Raw genomic sequence first — 25379 nt, forward strand, 5'->3', positions numbered from 1 at the left:
GTCCCTCGGACCTCAAGCTTGGACCCTCTGCCCCGCCCCGGCTCTCCTCGCTTCTGCTCCATCCTCTGCTCCAGGCTCTCGCCCACCAAGACCCGCTCCCCTCAGCCACCCACAGCTTCCGCACCGCACGTCCCGGCCCTGATCCGCGCAGGACAGGTTACCCGACTAGCCGGAGGAGGGGCCTGAGAGCCGTGTGGCCCTTATGCACCCCGCCCCGTGATTCCCCCAAATCTACACCCGGAAATCCTTTTGGGGTTAGGGGTCCAAAGGGATGGGACACCGTTTCAGTTCTTTACTAGGGAAAGAGTAGGGGGAGGAGCCGAGCGGTTCCCAAGTCCCCTGCCCCTCCCCCACTCCATCGGGAGCAAATTTTCCTCCCCCTCTCCTCTGTAATCGGCTCAGCCTGGTCCCACTGACCTCCACCTCCCCCCACAGCTGAGTCTCTTGGCACCTGGGTGTGTGTGGGTGGGGAGGGGAATCCAATCTCTCTTTCCTTCCATCTGGTCTGGTGGACAAAGGGCAGGGGGACCATCTGGTCCCGCCAGGGTGGGGGAGGGGCCGACAGTGGCAGTCCCAAGGGGCGGAGGTAGGGGCGGTGCTCCGGAGACAGCAAGAGCCTGTGGGGTCTAATTGCAGCACTTTATTTCACCGACCTTTACAATCCATCTTCCTCCCCCAACCCCCAAACCTCAGGGCAGGAAACTAGCTTAGCTGAGAAGACCCAGGCCTGATAACCTGGGAAAGTGTGGAACGCCCAGAAGGGGGCAATTCTGGGCTGGGACCAGTTGCAACCAATGGGTGGAGCCTCGGGCTGGCCACATCCTGAGCAAGAGAGTCACCAGCAAGGGATGGCGTGTGAGGTCCCCAGTGAGGTCTGCATGTGTGGAAGTGTACATGTGTAAGCACTTGTGTTATATGCATGCAATGCACACTGTACATGAGAATGTGCATGACAGTCGAGTTACATACACCTGTATGGTTTGGCTCCCAGGTGAAAGGTTAGGACCTTTGGGAACATAGACTCAAATGTGTAAGCATGCAAGTGGCCTAAGAGGGCTAGAGAAGTGGAGGAGGGAGTGGCTGGCCTGTAGGGCTTAAAGAAGGAGGTGGAGGTGGAGGGGAGGAGAGGGCAGGGGAGGGGAGGGCAGGGGAGGGCTGGGCAGAGTAAGGAGTTAAGGCCAAGCAGAAAAGCCTGTAGGAGAAACTCATCAATTACCCTCCACCAGGTTATGTTCTTCAATTCCTGAGGGTTTTTTTCCCCCTCTTGATTTTACCTTCTCAATCTGTCACTGCAAGAGAAAGTAGAAAAAAGGCAGACAGACCCCAAAAGACAAGACTCCATATAGACTTATAGACAGACAAACCTGTTGCATGTGCATAAGCCAGAGCCCAGGTAGGAGAAGAGAGAGATTCCCAAGGCAGGCAGGAAGGCAGTCCACCCCCATCTGCAAGGCTGAGCCTCATGCTAGCCCCTGCAGGAAGTCCAGCAGCCCTGCATGCCACTCCTCAGGCTTATCCAGGTAACAGGGGTGCCCAGCCCCCTCCATAACTAACACACGGTGGTTGGGCAGCTGCTTCAGGTGCTCAAAGCTGGTGTGACCCATGGGGTCCTGGTCTCCATATACGATTAGGACCGGAGTCTGAAAGGAAATGGGAGCAGAGTCAACAGGGCGGGCCTGCCATTCCAGCCTCCTGAAGATCAGTTCTAGCCATCAGCGGTGACACACTGAGACAAGCTGGATCAGTAGGTTGGGGGCTTGGATTTGTGTCTGCCCCAGCACACAATTTAGTACAGAGCTTAGTACAGAAATCTGATAAGTACATCAAAATGATGGAATTTGGCAGTCATTTCCTCCCAGAGGCCACCCATTGGTTATCCAGCCCCCAGATGAGGAAGACTCAGGGATGGACCCTTCCAGGCTCCTGGCAGGGGTGTCTCAGCTTCCCACACAAGGGTACCTTCACATTGGCATAGTCGGCAGCACTGATTTTGTCAGTACAGATGGGGGCCACTGGCACATAGCCCCGGAGCTGGGAGCCAGGGGCCATGAGGAACGGCAGGGAGTACATGCCACTTAATGATGGACTGATCACAACTGGGGGGCCCAACTCCAAGGCATCCACAACAGCCTTCAGGAAGCTACCAGGAACCAGCTCACCAACAGGAGCAGGGGCTGCGGCTTCCTTGGAGTGGCCCAGACCTGCAGAGATTCAGGTATGGGAAAGGCAAGACAAGGATAGTGAGTGGGAAAACAAAAGTCTCTTCCTCCAGGAAGCCCTCCCAGGAACCTCAATCTCTCTGTGCCCAGGTTTCTACTTATACCCAGTAGCCCAAGTTTACAACTATGGTGGCCTAATCTATCATAAATATGGCAAGCATAAGCATTTCCCTCCATACTGTGCCCACCTTTCCCACTAACAGTACCCTGAAAAAAAAATCAGGATCTGAAATCTAACAGTGCTGAATCCAAGTCCCAGTTCTCCATTTACTGTCCATGTGACCATTAGCAAGTCCCTTCAACCCTCTCTCAGCTGCTCAGTGTCCCCTGATAAAAGAGGATAACAAAAGTACCTGCCATTGAAGACTATTGTGGGAAAATAAGTTGATTCATTAAAGGGCACCTGGCTGTGAATTAACACAGAGTGGGGTCCTGGAGGACAGTGGCTGAGGGGCCGCTTTTGCACTCATACCTTCCCTCTCCAATCAATCAGTCCCACCTCCCCACCACCATACTGTGGATTGAACCCAGGGGCACTCTACCACTGAGCTACATCCTGCCATTTCTTTTTATTTTGAGACCTAGAACTTGCGATCCTCCTGTCTCAGCCTCCAGAGTTGCTAGGATTATAGGTCTGCCCCACTGCATCCAGCCAGTCCCCATCACCGGCAATTTAGCTCCAGACCTTTGCCCTGAAGCTCAGCCCAACCCGCTGTTGGATCAATTCCTCCAGGCTGGAGGCCTGCCCTTGAGCCCTGAAACCTTACCAACCCTGGCCTCTGAGGGGATTAGATCAGCCAGGCCTCCTTTCCCACACTTGATAGCTGGGCTGGGGCCTGCAGTCCAGGTTTTAACAAGCTCTCTGGAGGCTGTCCCTACCTCCTCCAGCGCCCAACTCAGAGATCTGCATGTGGGATGACAACTACCCATCAGGTGCTGCCATGCCCTCCAAGTTGCCAGGAGATTCAAGTCTCACTCTTCTAACAGCCTGTGAATGTGGCTCTGTCAAAATACTTTAACTTCCAAAGAGCTGAGTACACATTTCTGTATGTCAGACACTAGCCATATACTCACATGGACAGTCTTATTCCATTCTCACTAAGGGCAACCCCATACATGAGTGCAGTATCTTCTCCCATTACAGATGAAGAAATAAGGCTCAGAGACACCCCGGGTAATAGCAAGAAGCTGAGTGGTGTCCAAGCCCCATCTAGATCAATAGTGGAGAAGCTCAAAGACACTTATAGTGTACACCCAACTCTTAGGTCCTCCTAGCCCTCCCATCCCAGGCCCTGGGTCTGAGATATGACCTCCCCAACCCCTACCCAGAAGCCTGCTCCAGAAGTACCTGGCAGATCAATGGCCACAGCCCGGTAGCCAGCCTGAGCCAGCCTGTGCAGTGTACCAAGGTTCTTCCAGGTTTCAGAGGAGAAGCGGATACCATGCAATAGCAGCACAGAGAAGCCAGTGGCCTGCCCACTTCCAGGCTGTGCCTCCCGGAAAAAGAGGCTCTGGCCCTGCACCTGGATGGTGCCCTCTCGCTGCTCCACACTTGCCATTTCTGCTGCTGCTGTTCTGAAGTGCCTGTGGTTCAAAGCCAGACTGATGAGGAGCCACAGAACATCCTGCCCAGGTGGAGCAGGGAGGCTCTCAGAGAGAGGTCTGGAGTGGGTAGCAAGGAGGCCTCCAGGGCTTTAGAAACAAGTTTCAAGGTCATTTTTGCCTCTGCCACTCACTTAATTGTGTGACCTTGGGCCTCAGCTTCCTCATCTGCAATATGGGGATAATAAAGCCTACCTCAAGAATTACGAATTTTATTAAGAGTTTAAGAAAATAAATAACAGCGGAGCTCTTCTACAGGTTATTGTTCTTATCGCTATTATCCTTTTGTACAAATGGGGACAATGCACTAGGATTGGCTTATAGGTGGCTAGGATTACATGAGGCCACGCATGTAAAATGCTCGCATCAGGCACCATGTTTAGCACACAGTAAATGCTCAATAGACAAAAAGTAATTTGCTTATCAACCTTATCTTCCCCAACGCTCTGGTACAGGTCGGGAGTTGGCACTGCAGGCGGTAGGAGCCAAAGTTTACAATAAAATGCCCATTTTCTAAAGGCCGAAACTCAAGTGCCCAGCGGGCAAGAGTTTTGGAGTTCCAGCCTGCAAGGGGCACAGGGTGCTCAGTGTGCTAACGGCAGGGGCCCAAAGCGTTGGCCAGGGGCGCCGTCAAATCCTCCCCGCTACGGTTCACTCGGTTCACTCGGTCTACTCCCGGGACCAAGGTTCGGCTCCCTAGGTCTGGCGGACCCATGCGGAAGCAGGGCAGCACAGAAGGAGGGGATCTGGGAAGCCAGATGGGAAGACTTGGGGTAGGTGGGAGTGGGTTCTGACCAGAGAGAGAAAGAGTGCGTCGAGCTTGCAAGTTGGGTACCTGGGGAGCGGCGTAGTCTCGCGCACACCGGAGGCAAGCAGAGTGCCCGCAGCGGATGGGGAGGAAAACAGGGAAGAGGTTGACTCCAGGGCGGGGGCGGGAACCGGGGCTGGGACCCGGGCTGGGTTCCAGGCGGGGACCCGGCCATGCTGCAGGGCGCCCTCTTGTGTTCACAAGCTGTCTCCGGGTCTGTCCACGCCACTAAACCCTCTTGTTCTTACAGAGACCTTAGTTTCCCCAAGCCACTCGGTCCCACATGCTCAAGGCGCGAGACTGAAAGCGGTCCCGAAGCCCTCATGACATGCCCACTGTAGACTCGGTACACCTTGAGGATGCGGGCCCTTTCGGAATTGCATCCCTGTGCTGCTCCCTTCTTGCCCATTATCACCCTCATCCCCAGTCAGGTCTGCCCAAGCAGAATTGTACGTCTGGCATAGAATTAATGTTCTCAGGTTTGAGTGCAAGGCTCCGTCAAAGTTCACCCCGGTGGGGGGCTGGGGATGTGGCTCAAGCAGTAGCGCGCTCGCCTGGCATGCGTGCGTCCCGGTTGGATCCTCAGCACCACATACAAACAAAGATGTTGTGCCCGCCGAAAACTAAAAAACAAATATTAAAAAAAAAAAAAAAGGTTCAGCCCGGTGGCATTGGTCGTTTTCCCAACTTCTCCAAGCCTGTTTCCTCACATGTAGAATGGGTGGAATGTTGCCCACCTCTGCAGGGTACCAGTAAGAATCGAGTTCTGTGCACTGTACACAGCTTCTTTGTGCCGAGTTTGGTTACCACGCGGAGCCCTGAGCCTGGGACAGACCAGACTATGGTCACACATCGCAAGCAGGATAGGTTGCATGAGAGACAGGAACTCAAGCCTGACTCCTCGTGTGTGTGTGTGTGTGTGTGTGTGTGTGTGTGTGTGTGCGCGCGCGCGCGCGCGCGCCTGTAACAGCTGCATAACAACAAATAGTATCTGCATTTACAGAAGGAGGCCTCTGTGCCAGGCTGAGACTTGGAGACTTGACAGGTCTTAAATCCTTCCCATTGTATCCACAGAGATAACTGAGCTAAAGTGAAGATGTTCTAGGGACAAGAATCTGGTGGCTCTCCGCCAGTTCTTAAGCCCAAAACTATTCGGAAATTCTGGACGGGGAGGGCCCGGCCGGGTCTTGGTGCTTTGAGGCGCCACCCCCAGTCCTCTCCTCTAGAACTATTTGCTACGTAGGAGCCCCGCCTGCCAGCTGCAGAGTGCGCAGGCGCACTTCGGTAGCCTCACTTGTCACTGCCTAGTCACGGAGCAGCCGACCTAGTGACGGAGGCCACGCCATGGCCGCGGCGCTGTTTGGCTCTTGGTTCCGCTGGGGCGGGGCCCGCCCCGCAGTAGCTCGCCGGGTCGTCGGGGTCGGCCCGGTGAGTGTCCCCTGGGAGGAAGGAGGAAGGCTGGCCCCGGAGGCGGGCTACCTTTCCCAGGCCTCCTGGGGCAGAGTCCTACTGAAGGGGCACGCGCTGGGTCTGGGAGTGTACTTGTGATCGCGTGTTGTGTGTGTGTGCACGCAAGTGTCTGCCTGAAGGCTGTATTCTTGGGAATCCAGGAATATGTATGTGTCCGCTTGTGTATCTGTCAGTCTGTTTCTTCGTACTGATGTGGGGGCGGTGTATTTGTGGGTCTATGTATGTCTACTTTGGGGTATTTCTCTATGTGTGATTATCTGTGGGAGTGTGATTATCTGTCTGTGCTTGTGTTTCTTATGTGAGTGTGTAGTTTTAGGACTATGTGTGACTGTGTGCTTGGGTATTTCTGAGTGTCTGCATGTGGGTTGTTTGGGTTTTTTAATTTATTATTATTATTATTATTAATTATTATTTTGCCATACTGAGATTTGAACTCAGGACCTCGCACATATCATGCAATCGCTCTACCATTGAGCCACATCCCCAATCCCTTTTTATTTTTATTTTTATTTTTATTTTTATTTTTTTTTTTAAAGAGAGAGTGAGAGAGGGGGACAGAGAGAGAGAGAGAATTTTAACATTTATTTATTTTTCTTAGTTCTCGGCGGACACAACATCTTTGTTGGTATGTGGTGCTGCTGAGGATCGAACCCAGGCCGCACGCATGCTAGGCGAGCGTGCTACCGCTTGAGCCACATCCCAGGCCCCCTTTTTATTTTTACTTTGAGATAAGGTCTTGCTTATTTGCCCAGGCTGTCCTCGAATTTGTAATCCTTGTACCTCAGCCTCCCAAGTGCCTAGGATTACAGGCATGTGCCAGAGCGCCCTGTACAAGTCCTTCTGAAAGAGTGTGCCAGTTCACTGTCCGCCTTCCTGATGCCTGACTGTGTGCGTGATTTTGAGAGTGTTATTGCAAGGGATTGATTGTGCAAGGACCAATAAGTGTGCAAGGACTCTGCATGTATGTACAGGGAATAGTTCGTGCAAAAGAAAAGGGTACAGGGGCAAGACTGTGTGCACGTATGGACACGTGAGTGTCACTGTGGACACGTGTTTCGGTGGCCTAAAGGGCAGCTTGTTCTCCACTCCACCCCATCCCAACCCCATCTCTAGAGCCACCGGTTGCAGCTGCAACAGTCTAGAAGGGCTGCACCCTGGATTGCCAAAGCAACGACCAAAGCCCTGCCCCTCCCTCCTGTGAGAGGCGCTGCAACTTTTCAGCAGACCCGACAGCCAGGAGGGGTCCAACCCCAAAGCTCAGTATAGTAGGAATCAAGACTAACACTACGTTGTAGGTGCTAGGTTGTGGGTATGCGTCCTATTGCTGTTCCTGACTAGGAAGAAGAGCTGTTTCTCCACCTGGCTTTTCCATCAGCACCAGTGCAACTGCCATTGCCTATCCACCACTTAACTCCGGAACCTGGAGGGTAGGCGTGGGAGTGGGGGCAGGGGAAGGATATCCCCTCCAAATGTCCCCCAGAGGTGTGTGAGAGATCCAAGACTGGACTCCAGCTAATTCTAGCTGGCACCTATTTGGTGCTCAATAAAGATTATTTACTAGATGGGCTTGGGGTTGTGGCTCAGCAGTAGAGCGTTCCCCTAGCACATGCGAGGCCCTGGGTTCGATCCTCAGCACCACATAAAAATAAATAAATAAATAAATATATTGTGTCCAACTAAAAGATAAATATGAAAAGAAAAGGAAAAAAAAGATTATTTACTAGAATCCTAGGAGAAGGCAGGCTGTGCTCATCCTAGGCCCAAGAAATGATGACAGGGACAGAGCCCACCTTCTCTTAAGTCCCCTGTATTATTTAAATCTCACAGGAGACTTGAGAGAGCAACCAGAATTATCCCACTTTACTGATATACTGAAGACTCAGGGTCAGGAATTGGCAGAGACCTGTTGTAAAGCCAGGTCTACCTGCTTGGGCTCTGTCCCTGGGCTGGCAAAGGCCCTGTACTGGAGGAGTCCATGAAGCAGGTCATTTGGTGTGAAGCTGTATGTGTGTCTGTATATGGGGGTGGAGACATTCATCTCTCCAACCTCCAGCTGCCTTTTCCATTTCTAGGTGAACCACGCTCCTCCCTGGCCCCACACCGGCTCAGGCCTCTGCATTTCCTCCATCACCAACATTCTCTGTGAGCTTCCTCAAAACAGCTGTGGTCAGCCATTAAATATTCCCATCAACCATAAAACACATTCTGATTTTAGCAGTATTATATACAGAATAATAAAATGAACTATTTCCGAGCCTGCCCTCAGAGGGTGGTCTCTTCAAATAGTCTTCCTCCTTGGATAGCCCTCACCACTCTATCCAGTAGGGGGGCTTCAGTTCATCCATTGCCTCCCATTTCCATGTTTTCCTTCTTCCAAACCAAGTGTGACCTGATGGTTAGGAGTCCAGCCCTGGGTTCAAATCCCAGTTCCCGCTTTGTGCTACTTGAGCAATAGAATTCACCTCTCCAAACCTGAATTTCCTCATTTGTAAGAGACCTGTAATTATATCTTCTTTATTGTTCTTTATGGACCTCCTTATTGAGGGGGGCTGAGCAGGAGCCTGCTGTCATCAGTGCTTGAAGTAAGTTTAACTGTCAGGGATGATGGTCACTGAGCATGCTGTGTGCTAGAGGGACAACTCAGATGCACCTCCTCACACTTTGGGCCTTTGTCCTGGCATATGGAGTGGCTGGGTATTGAACCCCCAGTCTTTTGTCCAGAGCAAAGAAAGGGCCAGAGTTGCAGATCTTTCTCTGTAGGGACTTCAGGTTGGGGTTTGGGGATGGGTCCAGACACCTTGTAGGGGCTCAGCCTTGCTTCTTTTCCTTCTCCCTCCTCCTCCAGACTGCGGTACAGACCTGCGTGAGCCGGTACAAGGCTGCTCTGCTGGGCCTAGGTGTATTATTGTTCCTGCTGCTATTGTATATGGGACTGCCTGGCCCCCCTGAGCAAACTTCCTGGCTCTTGGGAGACCCCAATGTCACAGTCCTGGTTGGTCTTACCCCAGGAAACTCCCCCATCTTTTACCGTGAGGTGGTTCCACTCCATCGGACACACAGGTGGGTGTAGACCTGAAGGACCCCAGCCTGACTCAGGGTGCTTGGGACCTACAAAAGCAATGGGAAAAACTTAGGGAGAAAGAACAGTAGGCTGCCCCAGGTCTCAGGATATATTTCCCTGTGTGCTTGCAGGGTGGAGGTGGTGCTGCTTCATGGAAAGGCCTTTAACTCCCACACATGGGAGCAGCTGGGCACACTGCAGCTATTATCACGGAGGGGCTACCGGGCTGTGGCCCTTGACCTTCCAGGTGAGCACCCCCACCCTTAGATCTAGGGAGGCAGGACATAGCAATTACAAAGGGGCAGCTTCCCAGAAGGGGAAATTGGAAGGGTAGGGAAGCCTTAAGGTATGGTTTGGGGGCCAGTGTCTGGATAAGCAGTGGCAGGTCACATGAAAATGTGTATTTATATTGTTTTCCTTGAAAATTACAGTGTGTTTGTATGTCAGAGCAAATAGAAATATGACTCACAAACTCTGTGGCTTTTTGGTTTTTTTAACAACACAAATGATTGGTGCTGTCAATTCTTCATCACCACCACCCCTGTGACACTTCCTCTTTCCTTGGTGCTGGGGATTCAACCCCAGGCCTCGTGCATGCATGCTAAGCACATGCTCTTCCACTGAGCTACACCCTTAACTGACACTGTCATTTTTGTCATTAAAAAAAAAAAAAAAAGTGAAGCCTTCAGAGATTGTGCCACATTTCACTCCCTCTCTAAGCAGTTGGCAGGGGTGCTAGACCCCTCTCCTCAGCATTTCCACACATAGAAACACAGATGGTATGCAGGATAGTGTGGTGGGGATTGAAAACATGATTAGTGTCTTGCTGGCTCTGCAAGTCTGTCTGCAATTTGGTTTTCTCCCCCTACACTATGACTCTTGGATCATGCTGGTCTCTGCAAATCTCCTTTGATCTGCCATTCCTCTACTGGTGGATATGTAGATTGATTTAGAGTTTTCAATGTCAGTTGAAATCCTCAAGAGTAAAACATTTTTGGACATGCTTCTTTAAGCATGGAGGCAATCCTTTTTTTAGGGTAGTTACTGAGAACAATTGATGGATCAAAGGATACACATTTTAAAATTCTGAAAAATACTACCTCACCCTCCAAAGAGCTGCACAGATTTATTCTCCCATTAGTCATATATGAAAGTGCCTGTTTTTCTACATCTTTCCCCCAAACTGGGTATTGTCAGGTATTTTTTGTTTCGGGTCCTGAGGATTGAGACCAGGGTACTCTTATCACTGAGCTAGATCCTTGGCTAGAACTCACTAAGCTAGATCTCACTAAATTGCTGAGGCTTGTCTCAAACTTGTGATACACCTGCCACAGCCTCCCAAGTGGCTGGGATTACAGGCATGTGCCACTGTGCCTGGCTAAAAGATATTTTTCTAGCAGGCCTATTACATTATATATAAAAAAAAATTGCTTCTAGGAAGTTTGGGGTAGCATGTACCATGTGCCACTGGTCCCCATGTCTTCTACACTGTGGTGGGAAAGAAGTCCAGATTTACCTTCAACTAGTACTTGCTGCCATTCCCAGGTTTCGGGAACTCAGCACCTTCAAAGGAAGTAAGCACAGAGGCAGGGAGGGCAGAGCTGCTGGAGCGAGTTTTGCGAGACCTGGAGGTGCAGAATGCTGTGTTAGTGAGCCCCTCACTGAGTGGCCACTACGCCCTGCCCTTCCTGATGCAAAGCCACCACCAGCTACGTGGATTCGTGCCCATCGCTCCCACCTCCACCCAGAACTACAACCAGGAACAATTCTGGGCTGTGAAGGTACTAGAATAAGGATCTTCAAAGGTCACTGTGGCACCCTGTCCCTAATTTGTGACATGGAGGGGGCAGTCAGGACTCAAGTCTTACTTGGTGGGACATGTCTCTAACGGTGATTTTGAATGGAGGAGGTGGGGATTCGGAAAGTCTTCCTAAGATAATAACTTGGGGATCAGATCCTCACCTGTCTCCAGGATCACAGCCTCTTGCCTTGCCCTGCAGACCCCAACCCTGATCCTGTATGGGGAGCTCGACCACAAACTGGCTCAAGAGTCACTGCAGCAGCTCCGCCACCTGCCCAATCACTCTGTGGTGAAGATACACAACGCAGGCCATGCCTGCTACCTCCACAAGCCACAAGACTTCCATCTCGTCCTCCTTGACTTTCTTGACCATTTGTCTCGAACTAACCCACTTCCAAAGCACTAGGCCTGTCCTGTGCTAGGAGGGTCTGGACCACCACTCTCTCCCAACCAGGGATGCAGGCCCAGCCAGGCCCAAGGGGCAGGCCCAGCCAGGATGTCTCATTTCACTTCACAGGCACAATAAAGAAAAGCATATTTGTTTTGCCTAGAGAGTAACAGGCTCTCTTTCCTGGTGTGCTTCCAGAGAGGTGGGAGTAGGAAGCAAGTTTGGGACTCTTTAGGGGCGGGTGCTGGGGTTGGGGGGGGGGTGCTCCAGAACCCTGTGGATCTAAGAGTGAGCCACTTCCTCACTCTACGACTTAATTCTGTATGCCTTAGTTTAGGCATCTGTTAAACAGACATGATGGTAACATCTAGCTCGGAAGGAAGTTGTAGGATTGAATGTGTCTGGTAAGTAAAGCATTTGGTCATGTGGAGATGGGGAAAGCAGGAGTGCATGTTAATGCTGCTGTATGACCACTGAGATTGGTGGGAAATCCAGGGTCTGGGTAGCTGAGCTGAGTTTGGAATGTAGAGTGTGTAGACAGAAGTATGGGGAAACTGGTTTAAGAATTAAAACAGCATTGCTATTGAATCACAAGCCTGTTTGCTCCTTTGTTATGTGTGAGTGAACATCCAGAGACTTCAACCCCAGGAAGGATGGGATGGGCCATTCCCTTACCCTTCCAGACTGCTTTCTTGGTCCAGGGGTTGAAGTTTTCCACTCCTGTGGGCTGCCAAACTGACTCAGCCACTGGAGCAGAGAGCAGAACTGGTTGAGAGTGCAAAGAGCAGCCAGTTACACAAATGTGCACATGCAGGTGGCCAAGGGTACCTCTATGTCTGTTTCTCCGTCTCTGGTGGGTGAAGAAGATCCAGTTTGGCACAGGGGCAGCCAAGAGTGTGCTGTTTCCCCCACGTCTCACTGTCATAAGGCGTCAGGATTGCATCTTTTTCAGTGACATCCCATCACACTCACTAACTCACATTCATATTGTCACACATATGGTCATGTCCACTGATACACAGGTTTGCCCACACCGTGGCACATTCACACAGTCACACATATTCCCAACAAGGCCATGTATCCTTCATTCCTGGTACGTTGTCTGGACAGCTGTTCTGTGCCTGACCAGGGTCAGAATCCTGCGGACACGTGGACCAGCTTCCTGGAGGTCACAGTGTGGAACAGGTAGATATTAACCAACAACCTTACTAAACATGGAGATGAGGCATGGGAGAATCTTCTCGATCCGCTGAAGCACGAAAAGGAGAGCGGTTGAAGTCTTGCGGGAGGGGGTGGGGAAACAGGCCAGGCCTTTGCAGCCCTGCGCCTTGAGAACTACTACTTACTCAACACCGCAGCGGCCACTTTTAGCGTCAGGGACCGCCCTCTTCTCCTAGGGCCTCCTCTGGAGGCTGGAGGGGAAGGAGGTGTCCTCTGGGGGCGGAACCTTCTCGGGGTGGAGCCAGCCCCCAACGTGCCGCCTGTGGGGCGGAGCTGGCGGCGGCCAGAGCTGCCCAGGGGGCGGGATCCTGGATTCAAGCCTCCAATAACTCAGTGGAGGTCCTGCTCGGTGGAGGACCCGGACCTAGGCGCCTACACTGCCGCAGGGAGTGGGCAGGTTGTGACTTGCAATCTGCGATATCCGCCCCGCGACCCGGCTTTGGGCCAAGTGGTGAGCGGATTAGGGCAGTTTTGATCTCGCGACCTTGCTGGACCCGAGTCCCCGCCACATTTCTCGCAGCGGGAGCTGAAAGGCGAACGCCGGCCCAAGACCAGGAGAAAGAAAGGTTGGGTGTCTTGGCTAGGGCTAGAGGTGTTTGGGGTTCTTGAGGAGGGCGTGGGGAACAAAGTCCATATTCAAACCTGGCTCAGCAACTCTCTGGCTGTCCCCGAACCTCTGTGAGCCCCAGCTTTTTTCTCTATAAAGTGAGCATTGAGAGACACAAAATTCCTGGAGCTCTTTGGGGAATTAAATTAAGAATATGCGTTGAAAGCGGGCAGAATAGGGGCTCCAAAATAAGGTGTCCTCTCCTTTAGAACTTCTGGGGAGCCTCGGTGGGGAAGCCCTTTGTGCAGGTAGGGTCAATTCTCCATTCACTTTGCCTTCAGCTTACCACGATCGGAGCCATGGCCAGCAAGGATCCTGAGTCTGAGCACCCATCTGTGACGCTGTTCCGCCAGTACCTGCGCATCCGCACTGTCCACCCTAATCCCGACTATGGTGAGAACATGGTGGTCCCAGGGCCTGTGCTCTAACCTCCTCCAACTCTGTCATTCCCTATGTCAATAGATGAGATGTCACTTCTACTGTTGACTGCCCTTTTCCCAAAAGCTGTGTTGCTCCAAATGTTACTCCTAGCAATTGGTTAGGGAACAACTTCCCAGAGCAGGAGTGGTTGGGGAGAGGCCCTTCAAGGATCTTACTGGGGCTGATAAAGGTCCTCAGGAATCAAGCTTGGTAGCTGGAATTGTGTACTTGGGTCCAAATTTCTGCTCAATAGTTTGTCAGCTGAGAGATGTTGGGTGAATGTTTTCAAGTCTCTAGGCCATAATTCCCTCATCTTTTAAAGAAGAATAACACCTGCGGCTGGACATGGTGGCGCACACCTGTAATCCTAGCTCCTCAGGAAGCTTAGGCAGGAGGATTGCAAGTTCCAAGCCACCTTGTCTAAAAATAAAATTTAAAAAGGGCTAGGGATGTGGCTCAGTGGTAGAGCATTTGCCTAGCATGATCAATGATCCTGAGTTCAATCCCCAGTATCACATACACACAAAGAAAAACACATGCTTCCAATCCTGGACTTTACCCTTGTCTTCCACAAAGTTGCACACTAGCCAAAAATATCTTTTTCCTTGGGGATAGAAATGCAAGTGTCTCTGAGGGTTATGAAACTGTGATGGGAAGCAGAAGCCGATCTCTGGATCTTTTTTTTTTGGCTGCTTGGGCTGGTGGGAGCCATGGGTAGGCAGAAACAGCCCCAAGATTCTCTATACCCCCAGGCACTGCTGTGGCCTTTTTTGAGGAGAGAGCCCACCAGCTAGGCCTGAGCTTTCAGAAAGTGGAGGTGAGCCTGGAGTCCTGGGTGGAGAGGGGCAATGGGCCTGGGGCACCTCCTCACCCTGAATAGACCAACTTCTCTTTTGACTGTCTCTAGGTGACACCTGGCTATGTGGTCCCTGTGCTAACTTGGCCAGGCACCAACCCTACACTCTCCTCCATCTTGCTCAACTCCCATATGGATGTGGTACCTGTCTTCAAGGTATGTGTGGAGGGGTATATGCATGCCTGGAGGACTCACAGGATGTAGACCTCAGAAATCCATTCTGCTGGTCCCAGCACTAACTCTTGACATCTGTATGCCATTTCTCCACTCAAGTAGTCTTTTTCCAGCATTGACTCTGCCAGATGGTGATCAGCTACCTTCTTCAGTACTCTTTTGTACTCCTTACCACCCTTTCTGTCACCTCTTTTTCCCATCCCTATCCCTAGGAACATTGGAGTCATGACCCCTTTGAGGCCTTCAAGGATTCTGAGGGCTACATCTATGCCAGGGGCACCCAAGACATGAAGAGTGTCAGCATCCAGTGAGTATCTTTTATTCCCAGTCCCCTGCAGTGTCCTCAATGGACCAATAGCTTGACACAGGAATGTGACTGGAGAACTTCAGTGTAAGAGTCATCTTGACCCCTAGCTTGGGCAAAATTATTTCCATAACCATTGAACAGATGGGAAGACTGAGATTCAGAGATGGGCAGGGACTTTCTGGAGCCCTTGCTAGATCATGGCAGGGTAGGACTGCACCTTGCTAGTCCAGCTTGGCCCTTCTGCTGGGCCATTCTAATAAGCATCTGTAGCTCCTGCAGCGCTTGGCTTATGCCCCCTCAGGTACCTGGAAGCTGTGAGAAGGCTGAAGGTTGAGGGCCACCGTTTTCCTAGAACCATCCACATGACCTTTGTACCTGGTAGGAGTGACTTATGAAGGAGGGCAGCTTTGGGGTTGAAGGGGAGTGTCATGGAGCAGTCCCCTTATCACAAGTCCCTGTGCTTTTACAGATGAGGAAATCGGAGGTCACAAAGGCATGGAGCTGTTCGTACAGCGGCCTGAGTTCCAGGCCCTGAGGGTGGGATTTGCCCTGGATGAGGGTGAGTAGGTTGGTAAGCCTCTGATCAGCCAGGATGGGGGTATGGAGGCTGCTAGTGGGGGCTGAGTCACTCCATTTTCTGAACCTCCTTTTCCCCTTCAGGCCTGGCTAACCCCACTGATGCCTTCACTGTCTTTTATAGTGAGCGGAGCCTCTGGTGTGAGTATGGGTGGGCTTGGAGGGAGGGTTTGCTATATATGTGGATGATGAAAAAGAGCATCAGCCTACAAAGGATCACAAATCCCGTTGAGTCCTGAATAGGCCTTGAAGCCAGGGCCTTTGCCTCTCACCTCTTCCTGCCTGGTCTCCTCTTTCCTGAGCTTCTGAGGGCAAGTTCTGACTATAGGCAGGAATAGCTGTATGCTGTGATTCCAAGCAGGACAGGGTCCTGATAGAGGTGCTTGGAATAAGGGAGATACCTGGGATGACTGCATCTCCAGCCCTCTCATGTGCTGGAAATATTCTCTTCCCTCTACATCTCCCCAGGGGTGCGGTTTACCAGCTCTGGGAGGCCAGGCCATGGGTCACGCTTCATTGAGGACACAGCAGCAGAGAAGCTGGTACATGGTCCTTGGAGAATCTGGGTGTTTGGGAGGTTCCATCCTGGGGCCACTCTCACATCTCACTTCACGCTCTTCTAGCACAAAGTTGTGAGCTCCATCTTGGCATTCCGGGAGAAGGAAAGGCAGAGGTAAAGCGGCCTGGCAATGAGGTGGGGTGGAGGTGGCCCTTGGGGGGCAGTGCAAGAGGAGAGGGAGGCTGAGCTACTTTCTTTTATCTGTTTCCCCCCCAACTAAAGGCTGCAGTCAAACCCTCATCTGAAGGAGGGGGCCGTAACCTGTGTGAACCTGACTAAGCTAGAGGGTGGTGTGGCTTATAATGTGGTACCCGCCACTATGAGCGCCAGCTTTGACTTCCGCTTGGCACCAGATGTGGACCTGCAGGTGCTGACTCTACCTGGGTTAGAGGGAGAGAACCTGCATCTTTAATCATATCTCTAATCGTGCCCTAGAGACTCAGAGAAAGCCTAAGAGATCATCTTGTTTCCCTTCTCTCAGGCTTTTGAGAAGCAGCTACAGAGCTGGTGCCAGGCAGCTGGTGAGGGTGTCACCTTCGAGTTTGTTCAGGTATCACCTTGGGACCTATCCATGATGGGGTAGTCTGGGGGCTGGGGACGACTTGGCTTACCAAATGTGTGAGTGTAGGAGTGTATGCTTGGTGTGTCTACATATATTCAGGCGTTTCTTTAGCCAAAATAGACATTTTATCATTCAATGAGCGTTAGGTGTAAAGACCATTATGGGTGCTGGGAAATACAGTGGGGAGATAAATTAGGCTTATTGCTTGCCTTCATGGTCCTTAGAACATGAAGGGGAGAGATAGACATAAGTCAAATATTTACTTAATATTGCTTTGATATGAGTGTATACACATTTGATCCAGGAAAAGGGGGGAACTCAGAACATTTAATCTGGCATTGGACCAGTGGTCTGGGGGGGGCCGTCTTAAGGAAGGGGCACTTGGGCTAGGCTCTGAAGGATAGACAGAAGGTAAGTGGATGAACGTTGTGGAAAGGTCCCAGACCATCTAGGGCATTTGAGGTCCTGGAAGAGGGCCTGTGGCTACACTGGCCACCTGGATGTCTCTGGTAGATGGAAAGAGTTGTGCTCTGTGCCAGGCATGGCTTACTCTTAGAAACAGGGCAAGATGCCCAGGCCTCTGTCCTGATCCTGCTTTCCTTCCCCTCCCTTAGAGGTGGATGAAGCCCCGAGTGACACCTATTGATGATGCAAACCCCTGGTGGGCGGCTTTTAACCGGGTCTGCAAGGACATGTAAGCATACCCACCAGCCCTCACCCAACCCAGCAACCTGTTCCTCTCCTTCTTGCTACCCCTCCCCTGCTTTTCTCCCTGCCTTCCTTTTCCCCTTGAATTCTTCCCTTGCCATCTCCTCTGTCCCCCTTTATTCATCAGGCTCTTCCCTCTGCAGGAACCTCACTCTAGAGCCGGAGATCTTCCCTGCTGCCACTGATAGCCGCTATCTCCGTGCGGTGAGCTGATTGCACTGGGGGATGGGCAGGGGGATGGTCTGGATGCTGGCTTCCCCCCAACAGCTCCTTCTTGCTCCTTCAGGTGGGGATCCCAGCTCTAGGCTTCTCACCCATGAACCGCACACCTGTGCTGCTGCATGACCATGATGAGCGGTTGCATGAGACCGTGTTCCTTCGTGGGATTGACATATACATGCGCTTGCTATCTGTTCTGGCCAGTGTGCCTGCCCTGCCCAATGAAAAATGAGCCCCATACCCTCCAGGCTGCCCCAGAGCTTTCATCCCAACCAGTGCCAAGGACCTCCTCTTCTCCTGACCAGTAATGTAGCCTGTGTGGACAAAGGCAGCTCCTAAATACTAACACTGCACACATTCATGGAGAAGGGAGTCTTATTACTCTGGGGACATGCTGTTACCAACCCAGTTTCACAGATGAGGAAACAGCTTGGCTCTGTGCCCTCATGACATAACACACTGTCCCAGCCACATCTGCCTAGCAACAAGGGGCCATAGTTCAATGGCCACCATATTCTGACTGTGAGGTCAGGGATACTGTTCCCATCAAAAGGGCATAAGTGTAATGCTAGTAACTCAGGAGGCCAACGTAGGAGGATCTCAAGTTTGAGGCCAGGCTTAGCAAAACCATTTCAAAACAAAAAAACAAACAAACAAAGCCTGGGGATGTGGTTATGACATAGAACACCCCTGGTTCAATCTCCAGTACCATAAAGGAGCATACCAAGATTAGCGTCTCAGGGAACTACTCCTGGCTTTCTGGGGATATACTCAGGATCCTGGGACCAGATGGGCCACTGCCAGGTGGGTAGGCAGAGACAGCTTGCAAGGTATGAGCACCCTTTTTTTTTTTTTTTTTTTTTTTGTTCTATTTGGTCAAAACCCACTGACTCTTGTGTTGGGAGTAGGGCCTTGATAGATCCAGCAGACTGGCCAGTGATCATGAATCATTGTGTGCAGAGGGGCCCAGGAGTTGAGTTTCAATCTGTCAGCCCTTGTCAGGATCCCATTTGATATAACTAAAGCCATCTTGATTATAACCATTTGCCTGCCTGGAACCCTGCTATATACTCCAAAACCTATAGGATATATCAAGCCATTAAGGTAGTCAGCTAGCTTAACTGACATTTGACATATTAGTTTTTGTTGCTTTTTCTCCTCCTTCTTTTTGAGAAAACCCAGACAGATCCCAGTCGGCTGTGGGTGTGGGCTACCTTTATTTAGTTTGACATATAAACCCCTTCCTCCTGCCTCAGGGTGCAAGGATCCTCCTGTTGCTGCCCAAGACCTGCTTCTTTCCTTAACCCTAATAAATTGCATTTTATACAAATCTGGTTGCCTTTTCTTTGGTCTCTTGGCACCTTCTATCTTTGGTGGCTTGTTCCCATATATTTATACTATACTAGGGTTTTTCTTAAAGTCATGGTAGTGCCCCAGGCTTAGCTATGGCCCTAAAAGCTGAGCTTACTCCTTTCCCTGATTGATCTGTCCTGCCTCCATGACCATGGGACAGAGGAGAGGGATGACTTTAAGTACATAGCTGTGGTCAGAAAGGAAGTCTGAAGATTATCAACCGTAATGACCCCTGCTCAGTTGCAAAGACCAAGGATTCTGCTTCACTGAACCCCCAGGGTAGCCCTTAGGACATAGGTCACACTGGAGATGCACAATCTGAAGCTCCACTTCAACAGGGTGGCCTAACTGGAGCTTGGAGATGGAGTCAACTCAGTGATGTCTAGCTGAAGCCCCTGACCTGGAGTTTCTTGAGGTTGGGGGTCTGGCCTTTCTCTCACCCTCAATTGGAGCTGGTTATTTTCACTACACCACCTATCTGGGGCATTTGGACAGAGGTCTTGCTTTGCAAGTCATCAGCCTCCTTCAGCACACAAAATTTGCTCCTACTTCCCTGCATTTTATTCCGTGGCATGGGGCAGGTGGCTACCCACAGAGCTAGCATACATTCTTGGTTGGATATTCTAAATAAACTGGGTTTAAGTGCTACCACCTGGCATTGGAAAAAAAAACCTACTTCCTGAGGTTGACATGGACCACCCGGGTTCAAATGCTACCTTCAGCCTTTCTTAGCCACCTATGTAACCTTACTTCAGGGGTAGTGAGACAAATCACCCATAGGCAGCCAGGAAAAGTAGAGAGAAGACTGGGGGATCAAGCTTCCCATGACAGCTGGTCCCAGCTGTGAGAACAGCCCCTAGAAACAAACAATTGCAAAAGGTACTTTCTCTTGTGCCAACAGGCCCTCACCCCCACCCTTGTGCTAATGAAGGATTAGAAATCACTATTCTCCAAATTTTTCTGAAGATGACAAAATATGTTGATTGGCCCCCTTTCTGAATCTTATATCCCACCAGTTACCTATAGGAACAGATCTAAGCCCATAAAACACCAACAAATACCCTTCACTTGGGATCCCTCCCTCAGGAGCTCTATTACTCTGGGTGTGTGTGATTATTTTACAAAATATTTTTGGGCTGGGGATGTGGCTCAAATGGTAGCGCACTTGCCTAGCATGTGCTGGGTGCTGGGTTCAATCCTCAGCACCACATAAAAATAAAATAAAGATGTTGTGTCCACCCAAAACTAAAAAATAAATATTAAAAAATTCTCTCTCTTGGGGCTGGGGATGTGGCTCAAGTGGTAGCATGCTCGCTTAGCATGCATGAGGCACTGGGTTAGATTCTCAGCACCACATTGAAACAAAATAAAGATACTGTGTTCACCTAAAACTAAAAAATAAATATTAAAAAAAATTCTCGTTTAAAAAAAGTTTATTAAATTTACAAATAACCCCAATACAACACTTAATTCTAGCTATAGGTGCAAAAGATGTTACAGCAGGGATCCTGATGTCTAAATAGAAATGGAATCATCGGTCATCATCATTTCAAGCACAAGAATCGGCTTACTTTTTGCCAGATTTCTTAATTCCACTTGTGGCCAGGGGGCCCTTCCTGGCACTTTTAGCTTCTGAAGTTTCTTCTGCTCCTCTTTTTGTTTCTGTCTGAAAGCCTTATCTCATCCATCTCCTTGGCCTGCTTCTTAGGTTGTTTCAAGGGCTTCTTCTTGTCACCTTCCCAGCAGGACATGGTGCCTATTACTCTCAATTAAACCCTGTTACTTCACTTTCATCCTTACAATCATGAATTTTGTTCCTTGAATTCACAAGACAAAGAACCCACCTGACATCCATGCTCCATGTAACAGAGAGGACATGTCCCAGGCTGCACCCATTACTCTTGACAATAAAATGGGGTACTGTTGTACCCCATCTGAGTCTTCAAAGTGACCAAGGTTAGGCTGATGCTTTTTTAAATGTTTATATGTGGCTCAGGTTGAACCAAGGGGCACTCCACCACTAAGATATCTTACTAAATTGCTGAGGCTGGCTTCAATTGTTTTTTTAATATATATATATATTTTTTTGGTTTTCAGCAGACACAGCATCTTTTTTTTTTTTAAAGAGAGTGAGAGAGGAGAGAGAATTTTTAATATTTATTTTTTAGTTCTCGGCGGACACAACATCTTTGTTGGTATGTGGTGCTGAGGATCGAACCCGGGCCGCACACATGCCAGGCGAGCGCGCTACCGCTTGAGCCACATCCCCAGCCCCGACACAGCATCTTTGTAAGTGGTGCTGAGGATGGAACCCAGGCCGCATGAATGCCAGGCAAGCGCGCTACTGCTTGACCCACATTCCCAGCCCTTCAACTGGTTTTGAAGATGAAATATACACAATTACAGCCTCTGGTTCAGGAGTCCCCTCCTTTGCTAGCAAAGCAAAACTTCTTTGTCCTTCTCCTCCCTCCCCAGCCAAAAAAAAAAAGTATAAGTGCTTTACTTGATACTATTTTAAGTTGCTGAGGTTAGTTCAGATCTTGAGATCCTTCTGGTTTCAGGATTCTAAGTGGCTGAGATTACAGTTATGCACTACTACACATGACCCAAATGGTGCCGTCTATAGGAAGCCTCTGGAGATGTTCATTACTACAACTACTTATTCCCCTAACCTCTCTGAGGATTAAGACCCTGCAGGCAGATAATCAGTCACAATGGCACACACCTGTAATCCCAGCAGCTCAGGAGGCTGAGGCAGGATTGGAAGTTTAAAGCCAGTCTCGGCACCTTAGTGAGACACTAAATAACTCGGCAAGATGCTGTCCTTAAATAAAATATTAAAAAGGGCTGGTAACAAAAAAACTAAACAAAAAGCCAGCTCAAGTAGAGATTCTTTAATGGGGCTCCTTCCAGACTTCTTCCTTTCTTTATTAGCTTACCCAACTAGGCAAACGAGGTGTCCTACCTACGCTGAAGCTCTGGCCATTTCCTGATCCACATCCCACCATTCACAGAAGGCTCAAGTCTGTTCCCATACCAAAGAAGGCTGCAACCCCACCCAACCCCAGGACAACAGACACAGGCTAAAATGATCCTGCCTCTGGATTTATTTGTACAAATAGCACAGGAGGACACCAGTTCCCATAGATAGAGGCTCAGGGGTCACACCAGTCCTTCTGTCCTCATACCTAGAGGATTTTTTTATGGAGCCTTTGCAGGGACCTGGGCACCCTTGGGGGCCTGGGCACCCTTGGGAACAGGAGCTGGAGCTGCAGCTGGAGCCGGAGCCGATGCGGGAGCTGGAGTTGCAGCCTGGGTCTTGGCTTGGGTTTTGGCCTTTGGCCGGCTGAGCCTGCGTTCCTTGGCCATGTGGGCACGAGCACGCTTTGCGTGCTTGGGATGGGCTAGCAAGGCGAGGCGATCAAGCTTGCGGCTGGCACCCTTTGGCATCTTGGGCTTAACTTCCTTAGGCTTTGCAAGGGCCTTGATAGCCTCGGCACGTGCACTCATGGCCTTGGCGTTGTTTGCCTGCATTTTTTTCAGGCCCTTCTTATTGTGCTTCTTGGCAAAACGCATATTTCTCAGGAACTTGGGGTCCACCTGGAAAGTAGGAAAGCTGTAAGTGGCAGCATATGAAGTCCCCAAGTCATACCCTGGTGTCCTCTTCTATAAGGGTGACAGGCACTCTAAAGATAGCATCAAATCAACCTTAAATATGGAAATAGCCAATCCTTTAACCACCTGGCTAATGGTGTGCAGTCACATTTTCAAGGCCACACCTCCAGAGCCTAGTAGAGGTAACAGTCAAATGTGAATGCTGATAGAAGGAACAAAGGAAAGCTGACCTCTTTGCCAAAGTTGTAAGGCAAGAATTTCCTATAGGAGTTCAGCTAAACCACCCCCACACCTTGACAACCCCTCAGGGATACTCCTTACCCCTTTAAAGGAAGCTATCAATTAAATAACAAGCCTAGTCCAACAGATTCACACCAAAGATCAGAGAGCAAGAGTACTGGGGAGGAACAGAGTAGGGAGAGGCTCAGCTCTCCCCTAGAACTTCCTGGCAAAGGGAGTCAAACTGTCCCTAAGCATAGTACTTGATCAGATACAGATCATAAAGCACCAAGCAGCACAGTGGCACAAGCCCGTAATCCCAGCAGCTTGGGAGGCTGAGACGGGAAGATGGCATCAAAAGTTTGAAGCCAGCCTCAGCAAAAAGTAAAGTGCTAAGCAACTCAGTGAGACCCTGTCTGTAAACAAAATACAAAAAAGGGCTGGGAATGTGGCTCAGTGTTCAAGTGCCCCTGAGTTCAATCCTGGGTACCCCCCCCCAATAAAAGATCATGGAAGAGGATCTTAAGGTACCCACTACAGGCAGGACTTCCTCCCCTAAGGGCTCTGGCTGGGCAAGGGAAATGGCCATTGTACCCTCAGGATGCAGGTTACATGGAGGGCTGGGAAAGCCAAGGAAAACTTTATTAGGTCTGGCATATAGAGAACGAAATTGTGTCCTTAACAGGGCAGGAAATTCAAGGGACAATTAACAACAGTACTTAGGCAGAGGCTGAATTGGAGGTGTGTGTGGGGGGTACTACACAAAAAGGTCCTGGACATGCACCTGGAGCTGGGAAGGGACATAAAATGTTATTCAATGCATATACTTACCCCCTTAAGAGATTCATATCTTTGTGATCGGGGTTTCTTGATGCCATTTCTGTGCCATTTTCGGGCTGGGGGTGATGAGGAGGAAAGAAATTAGAGCAGAAATTTTCTCTAATATTACTACTCAGTATCAAAGCTGGCAGGCTTGGGAAAACCATTATGTCCCAGAGCAGATCTTCTTGAGAACTGGAAAACTCCTTACCACTGAATACAAAGTACCCTGGGTTTCTCAACTGGATACTTGGTCCAAAATGTATAATCTCAAAACACTAATAACAAAAGGAGCTCCAGAATGGTAAACCCTCACTGTGCTCTAGTATCTCCAAACCAATCTTTGCCAGGGTATGGGGCAGAGAGCTGGGACCAAGAAACTTACACTGGTTGTGTGTGGTGTGGTTCTTAGACTTGGCCATGTCTGCACCTACAGGAAAAGAGCAGAGTTAAGGGGGGATAATATATTGACTAAACTACATTATTATATCGTGTGCATGTGCGAACACGTAACAACGAATCCCACTATTACGTGTAATTATAATGCACCAATAAAAAAACACAAGGGAGAAAAGTAGCATTAAGGACTGGGGGAGGAAGGGCCTTTCCCGGATGGGCCACCTCTGCTGCCCTGATCTGATGGAACATGAGGCTGCAATACAGACGCATTATATTTGCGACTTCCATCAGTATGGACTCACTTAACACGACCCAAAGTCAGTTCCTGCCTACCAAACCCAGGTAATGATACCTTGAAACCAACTCCCCCAACTCAAAACATTGAGCTCCCCGACCAATTCCGAGGTCCTCCCTCAGCCATCCACCTCTTGAGCAACACCCCCACCCTATAGTTTTCACTCTCCACGGCCACAGAATCGATCCCCCTGGCTTCCCCGCGGCCGGCACCCCAAGCTCCGCGCCCCACGCCCGCCCGTAAGCCGCGGATGGCACCAGATGCCGCGCAGACAACACACCGCGAGACGCCGCTCCCGGAGCGGTTGGGACCGGAAGAGGAAGAGAAAGGTCTCAGCGCAGCCCGATGAATGGGGCCGACCACACCGGAAGGTACTACTGGAAAAGGTTCCCCGCGGCATCAGGAAGGAAAGTTCCGAGGCCCGGAAGGGCGCCAGCTCGAGGGAGAGGCGGTGCTAGGAGTTTTGTCCCGCCTCCCTTCATCGGTCTCCACCCCTTTTCCTTTGCCTTCCGTTCTTCCAGGACCTGCCTCTTGGCAGTTGGTCTCCTTAAAGATCATGGAGTGCTGGATGTTAGGGAGTGACAGGAGATCTGTGTTCTTAATAAAAATGCATGTCTGGCCCCTGCTTAGAGAATCGACTGTGGCAGACAGAGGGGAGGAGGAAGAGTGAGAAAGAGGCTTGGGTGGAACACCATGGGAAGTGATGGCTGCCTTAGGATGGAGAGGAATGGATGCAGACGATGAGGGAGAAAAAAAGAGACATGGAACCAAAGACTTGGGTTTAAACGTCTGAGTGAACGGTCCTTTTTTACAGAGATAGGGAAAAGTGGTGCTTTAGTCGTTTTGTTTTGAAGAGGTTATGATCCAAATGTTTCTTTTCACATGCATTAAATGTGAGATGACATCCAAATTGAGTAAGCATTGCCTCCTAACAACTCGGTTGCCCTCTCTGACTCTCCCCACCCCCTACAGTTCATTTGCCACACAGCCAGGGAGCCTGAAGGTCTTTTTAAAGATAGATACCAGATCCTGTCCAAGGACAACCTCTCTGACCCTGGCAAACTCTCCTTGTCATTTGCTTTCCTCCAAACCCCTAGGCCTTCTTTTTTTTTTTTTTTCCT

The 25379-nt window shown here is 50.2% G+C and overlaps 4 protein-coding genes and 1 pseudogene across 15 annotated transcripts; 2 read left to right on the forward strand and 3 right to left on the reverse strand.

Annotated features, from left to right (window-relative positions):
- Positions 1 to 625: 625 nt before the first annotated feature.
- Abhd14b (abhydrolase domain containing 14B) lies at positions 626 to 4819 on the reverse strand. Of its 3 annotated transcripts, none has more exons than XM_005326984.5 (4): positions 4657 to 4786; positions 3568 to 3803; positions 1960 to 2201; positions 626 to 1640 (listed from the first exon to the last, which is right to left on the reverse strand). In XM_005326984.5, exons 2-4 carry the CDS (start codon positions 3776 to 3778, stop codon positions 1461 to 1463), a joined length of 633 nt encoding a protein of 210 aa, XP_005327041.1. In that variant the 5' UTR covers positions 3779 to 3803; positions 4657 to 4786; the 3' UTR covers positions 626 to 1460. The 3 variants fall into 3 exon arrangements, with proteins under 3 accessions (XP_005327041.1, XP_013214812.3, XP_077899402.1); XM_013359358.4 differs by having other exon boundaries at positions 4617 to 4767; XM_078043276.1 differs by lacking the exon at positions 3568 to 3803 and having other exon boundaries at positions 4657 to 4819.
- A 1082-nt stretch (positions 4820 to 5901) lies between these two features.
- Abhd14a (abhydrolase domain containing 14A) lies at positions 5902 to 11937 on the forward strand. Of its 4 annotated transcripts, none has more exons than XM_040269790.2 (6): positions 5922 to 6057; positions 8172 to 8241; positions 8945 to 9159; positions 9292 to 9407; positions 10706 to 10941; positions 11161 to 11937. In XM_040269790.2, exons 3-6 carry the CDS (start codon positions 9026 to 9028, stop codon positions 11365 to 11367), a joined length of 693 nt encoding a protein of 230 aa, XP_040125724.1. In that variant the 5' UTR covers positions 5922 to 6057; positions 8172 to 8241; positions 8945 to 9025; the 3' UTR covers positions 11368 to 11937. The 4 variants fall into 4 exon arrangements, with proteins under 4 accessions (XP_005327042.1, XP_040125724.1, XP_040125722.1 ...); XM_040269788.2 differs by lacking the exon at positions 5922 to 6057 and adding an exon at positions 6064 to 7526; XM_005326985.5 differs by lacking the exon at positions 8172 to 8241 and having other exon boundaries at positions 5902 to 6057.
- Positions 11938 to 12833: 896 nt separating this feature from the next.
- On the forward strand, positions 12834 to 18888 carry Acy1 (aminoacylase 1). Of its 5 annotated transcripts, none has more exons than XM_013359429.4 (15): positions 12834 to 13136; positions 13459 to 13570; positions 14350 to 14414; positions 14505 to 14609; positions 14840 to 14934; positions 15236 to 15312; positions 15404 to 15493; positions 15595 to 15651; positions 15979 to 16052; positions 16134 to 16183; positions 16292 to 16436; positions 16551 to 16619; positions 17246 to 17325; positions 17483 to 17543; positions 17626 to 18888. In XM_013359429.4, exons 2-15 carry the CDS (start codon positions 13477 to 13479, stop codon positions 17788 to 17790), a joined length of 1227 nt encoding a protein of 408 aa, XP_013214883.1. In that variant the 5' UTR covers positions 12834 to 13136; positions 13459 to 13476; the 3' UTR covers positions 17791 to 18888. The 5 variants fall into 5 exon arrangements, with proteins under 5 accessions (XP_013214883.1, XP_077899395.1, XP_077899396.1 ...); XM_078043269.1 differs by lacking the exon at positions 12834 to 13136 and adding an exon at positions 13143 to 13275; XM_078043270.1 differs by lacking the exon at positions 12834 to 13136 and adding an exon at positions 13150 to 13248.
- A 1438-nt stretch (positions 18889 to 20326) lies between these two features.
- On the reverse strand, positions 20327 to 21857 carry LOC120884555 (translation machinery-associated protein 7 pseudogene; annotated as a pseudogene).
- Positions 21858 to 22000: 143 nt separating this feature from the next.
- Positions 22001 to 24649, reverse strand: Rpl29 (ribosomal protein L29). 3 transcript variants are annotated; one of them, XM_005326987.5, is made up of 4 exons: positions 24539 to 24649; positions 23950 to 23994; positions 23577 to 23641; positions 22001 to 22511 (listed from the first exon to the last, which is right to left on the reverse strand). In XM_005326987.5, the coding sequence occupies exons 2-4, from the start codon at positions 23984 to 23986 to the stop codon at positions 22113 to 22115; spliced, it is 501 nt and encodes a 166-aa protein (XP_005327044.2). In that variant the 5' UTR covers positions 23987 to 23994; positions 24539 to 24649; the 3' UTR covers positions 22001 to 22112. The 3 variants fall into 3 exon arrangements, with proteins under 3 accessions (XP_005327044.2, XP_077899405.1, XP_013214925.2); XM_078043279.1 differs by having other exon boundaries at positions 23950 to 23988; positions 24539 to 24571; XM_013359471.4 differs by lacking the exon at positions 24539 to 24649 and adding an exon at positions 24409 to 24496.
- Between the last annotated feature and the right edge of the window lie 730 nt (positions 24650 to 25379).

Source organism: Ictidomys tridecemlineatus, chromosome 3, assembly GCF_052094955.1.
Source record: "Ictidomys tridecemlineatus isolate mIctTri1 chromosome 3, mIctTri1.hap1, whole genome shotgun sequence".
NCBI classification, from domain to species: domain Eukaryota; kingdom Metazoa; phylum Chordata; class Mammalia; order Rodentia; family Sciuridae; genus Ictidomys; species Ictidomys tridecemlineatus.

Bases quoted from the DNA above. Each gene is read 5' to 3' on its own strand.
- Abhd14b (XM_005326984.5), bottom strand. From the start codon at position 3,778: ATGGCAAGTGTGGAGCAGCGAGAGGGCACCATCCAGGTGCAGGGCCAG. The intron at 2,202-3,567 runs GTACTTCTGGAG...GAATCTCTGCAG, and splicing joins TGTGGCCATTGATCTGCCAG to GTCTGGGCCACTCCAAGGAA. The intron at 1,641-1,959 runs GTACCCTTGTGT...ATTTCCTTTCAG, and splicing joins CCGACTATGCCAATGTGAAG to ACTCCGGTCCTAATCGTATA.
- Abhd14a (XM_005326985.5), top strand. From the start codon at position 5,974: ATGGCCGCGGCGCTGTTTGGCTCTTGGTTCCGCTGGGGCGGGGCCCGC. The intron at 6,058-8,944 runs GTGAGTGTCCCC...CTCCTCCTCCAG, and splicing joins GGGTCGTCGGGGTCGGCCCG to ACTGCGGTACAGACCTGCGT. The intron at 9,160-9,291 runs GTGGGTGTAGAC...GTGTGCTTGCAG, and splicing joins CCACTCCATCGGACACACAG to GGTGGAGGTGGTGCTGCTTC.
- Acy1 (XM_013359429.4), top strand. From the start codon at position 13,477: ATGGCCAGCAAGGATCCTGAGTCTGAGCACCCATCTGTGACGCTGTTC. The intron at 13,571-14,349 runs GTGAGAACATGG...CTATACCCCCAG, and splicing joins CCACCCTAATCCCGACTATG to GCACTGCTGTGGCCTTTTTT. The intron at 16,053-16,133 runs GTACATGGTCCT...ACGCTCTTCTAG, and splicing joins ACACAGCAGCAGAGAAGCTG to CACAAAGTTGTGAGCTCCAT.
- Rpl29 (XM_005326987.5), bottom strand. From the start codon at position 23,986: ATGGCCAAGTCTAAGAACCACACCACACACAACCAGT. The intron at 23,642-23,949 runs GTAAGTTTCTTG...CATCACCCCCAG, and splicing joins CCACACCACACACAACCAGT to CCCGAAAATGGCACAGAAAT. The intron at 22,512-23,576 runs GTAAGTATATGC...CCTACTTTCCAG, and splicing joins GATATGAATCTCTTAAGGGG to GTGGACCCCAAGTTCCTGAG.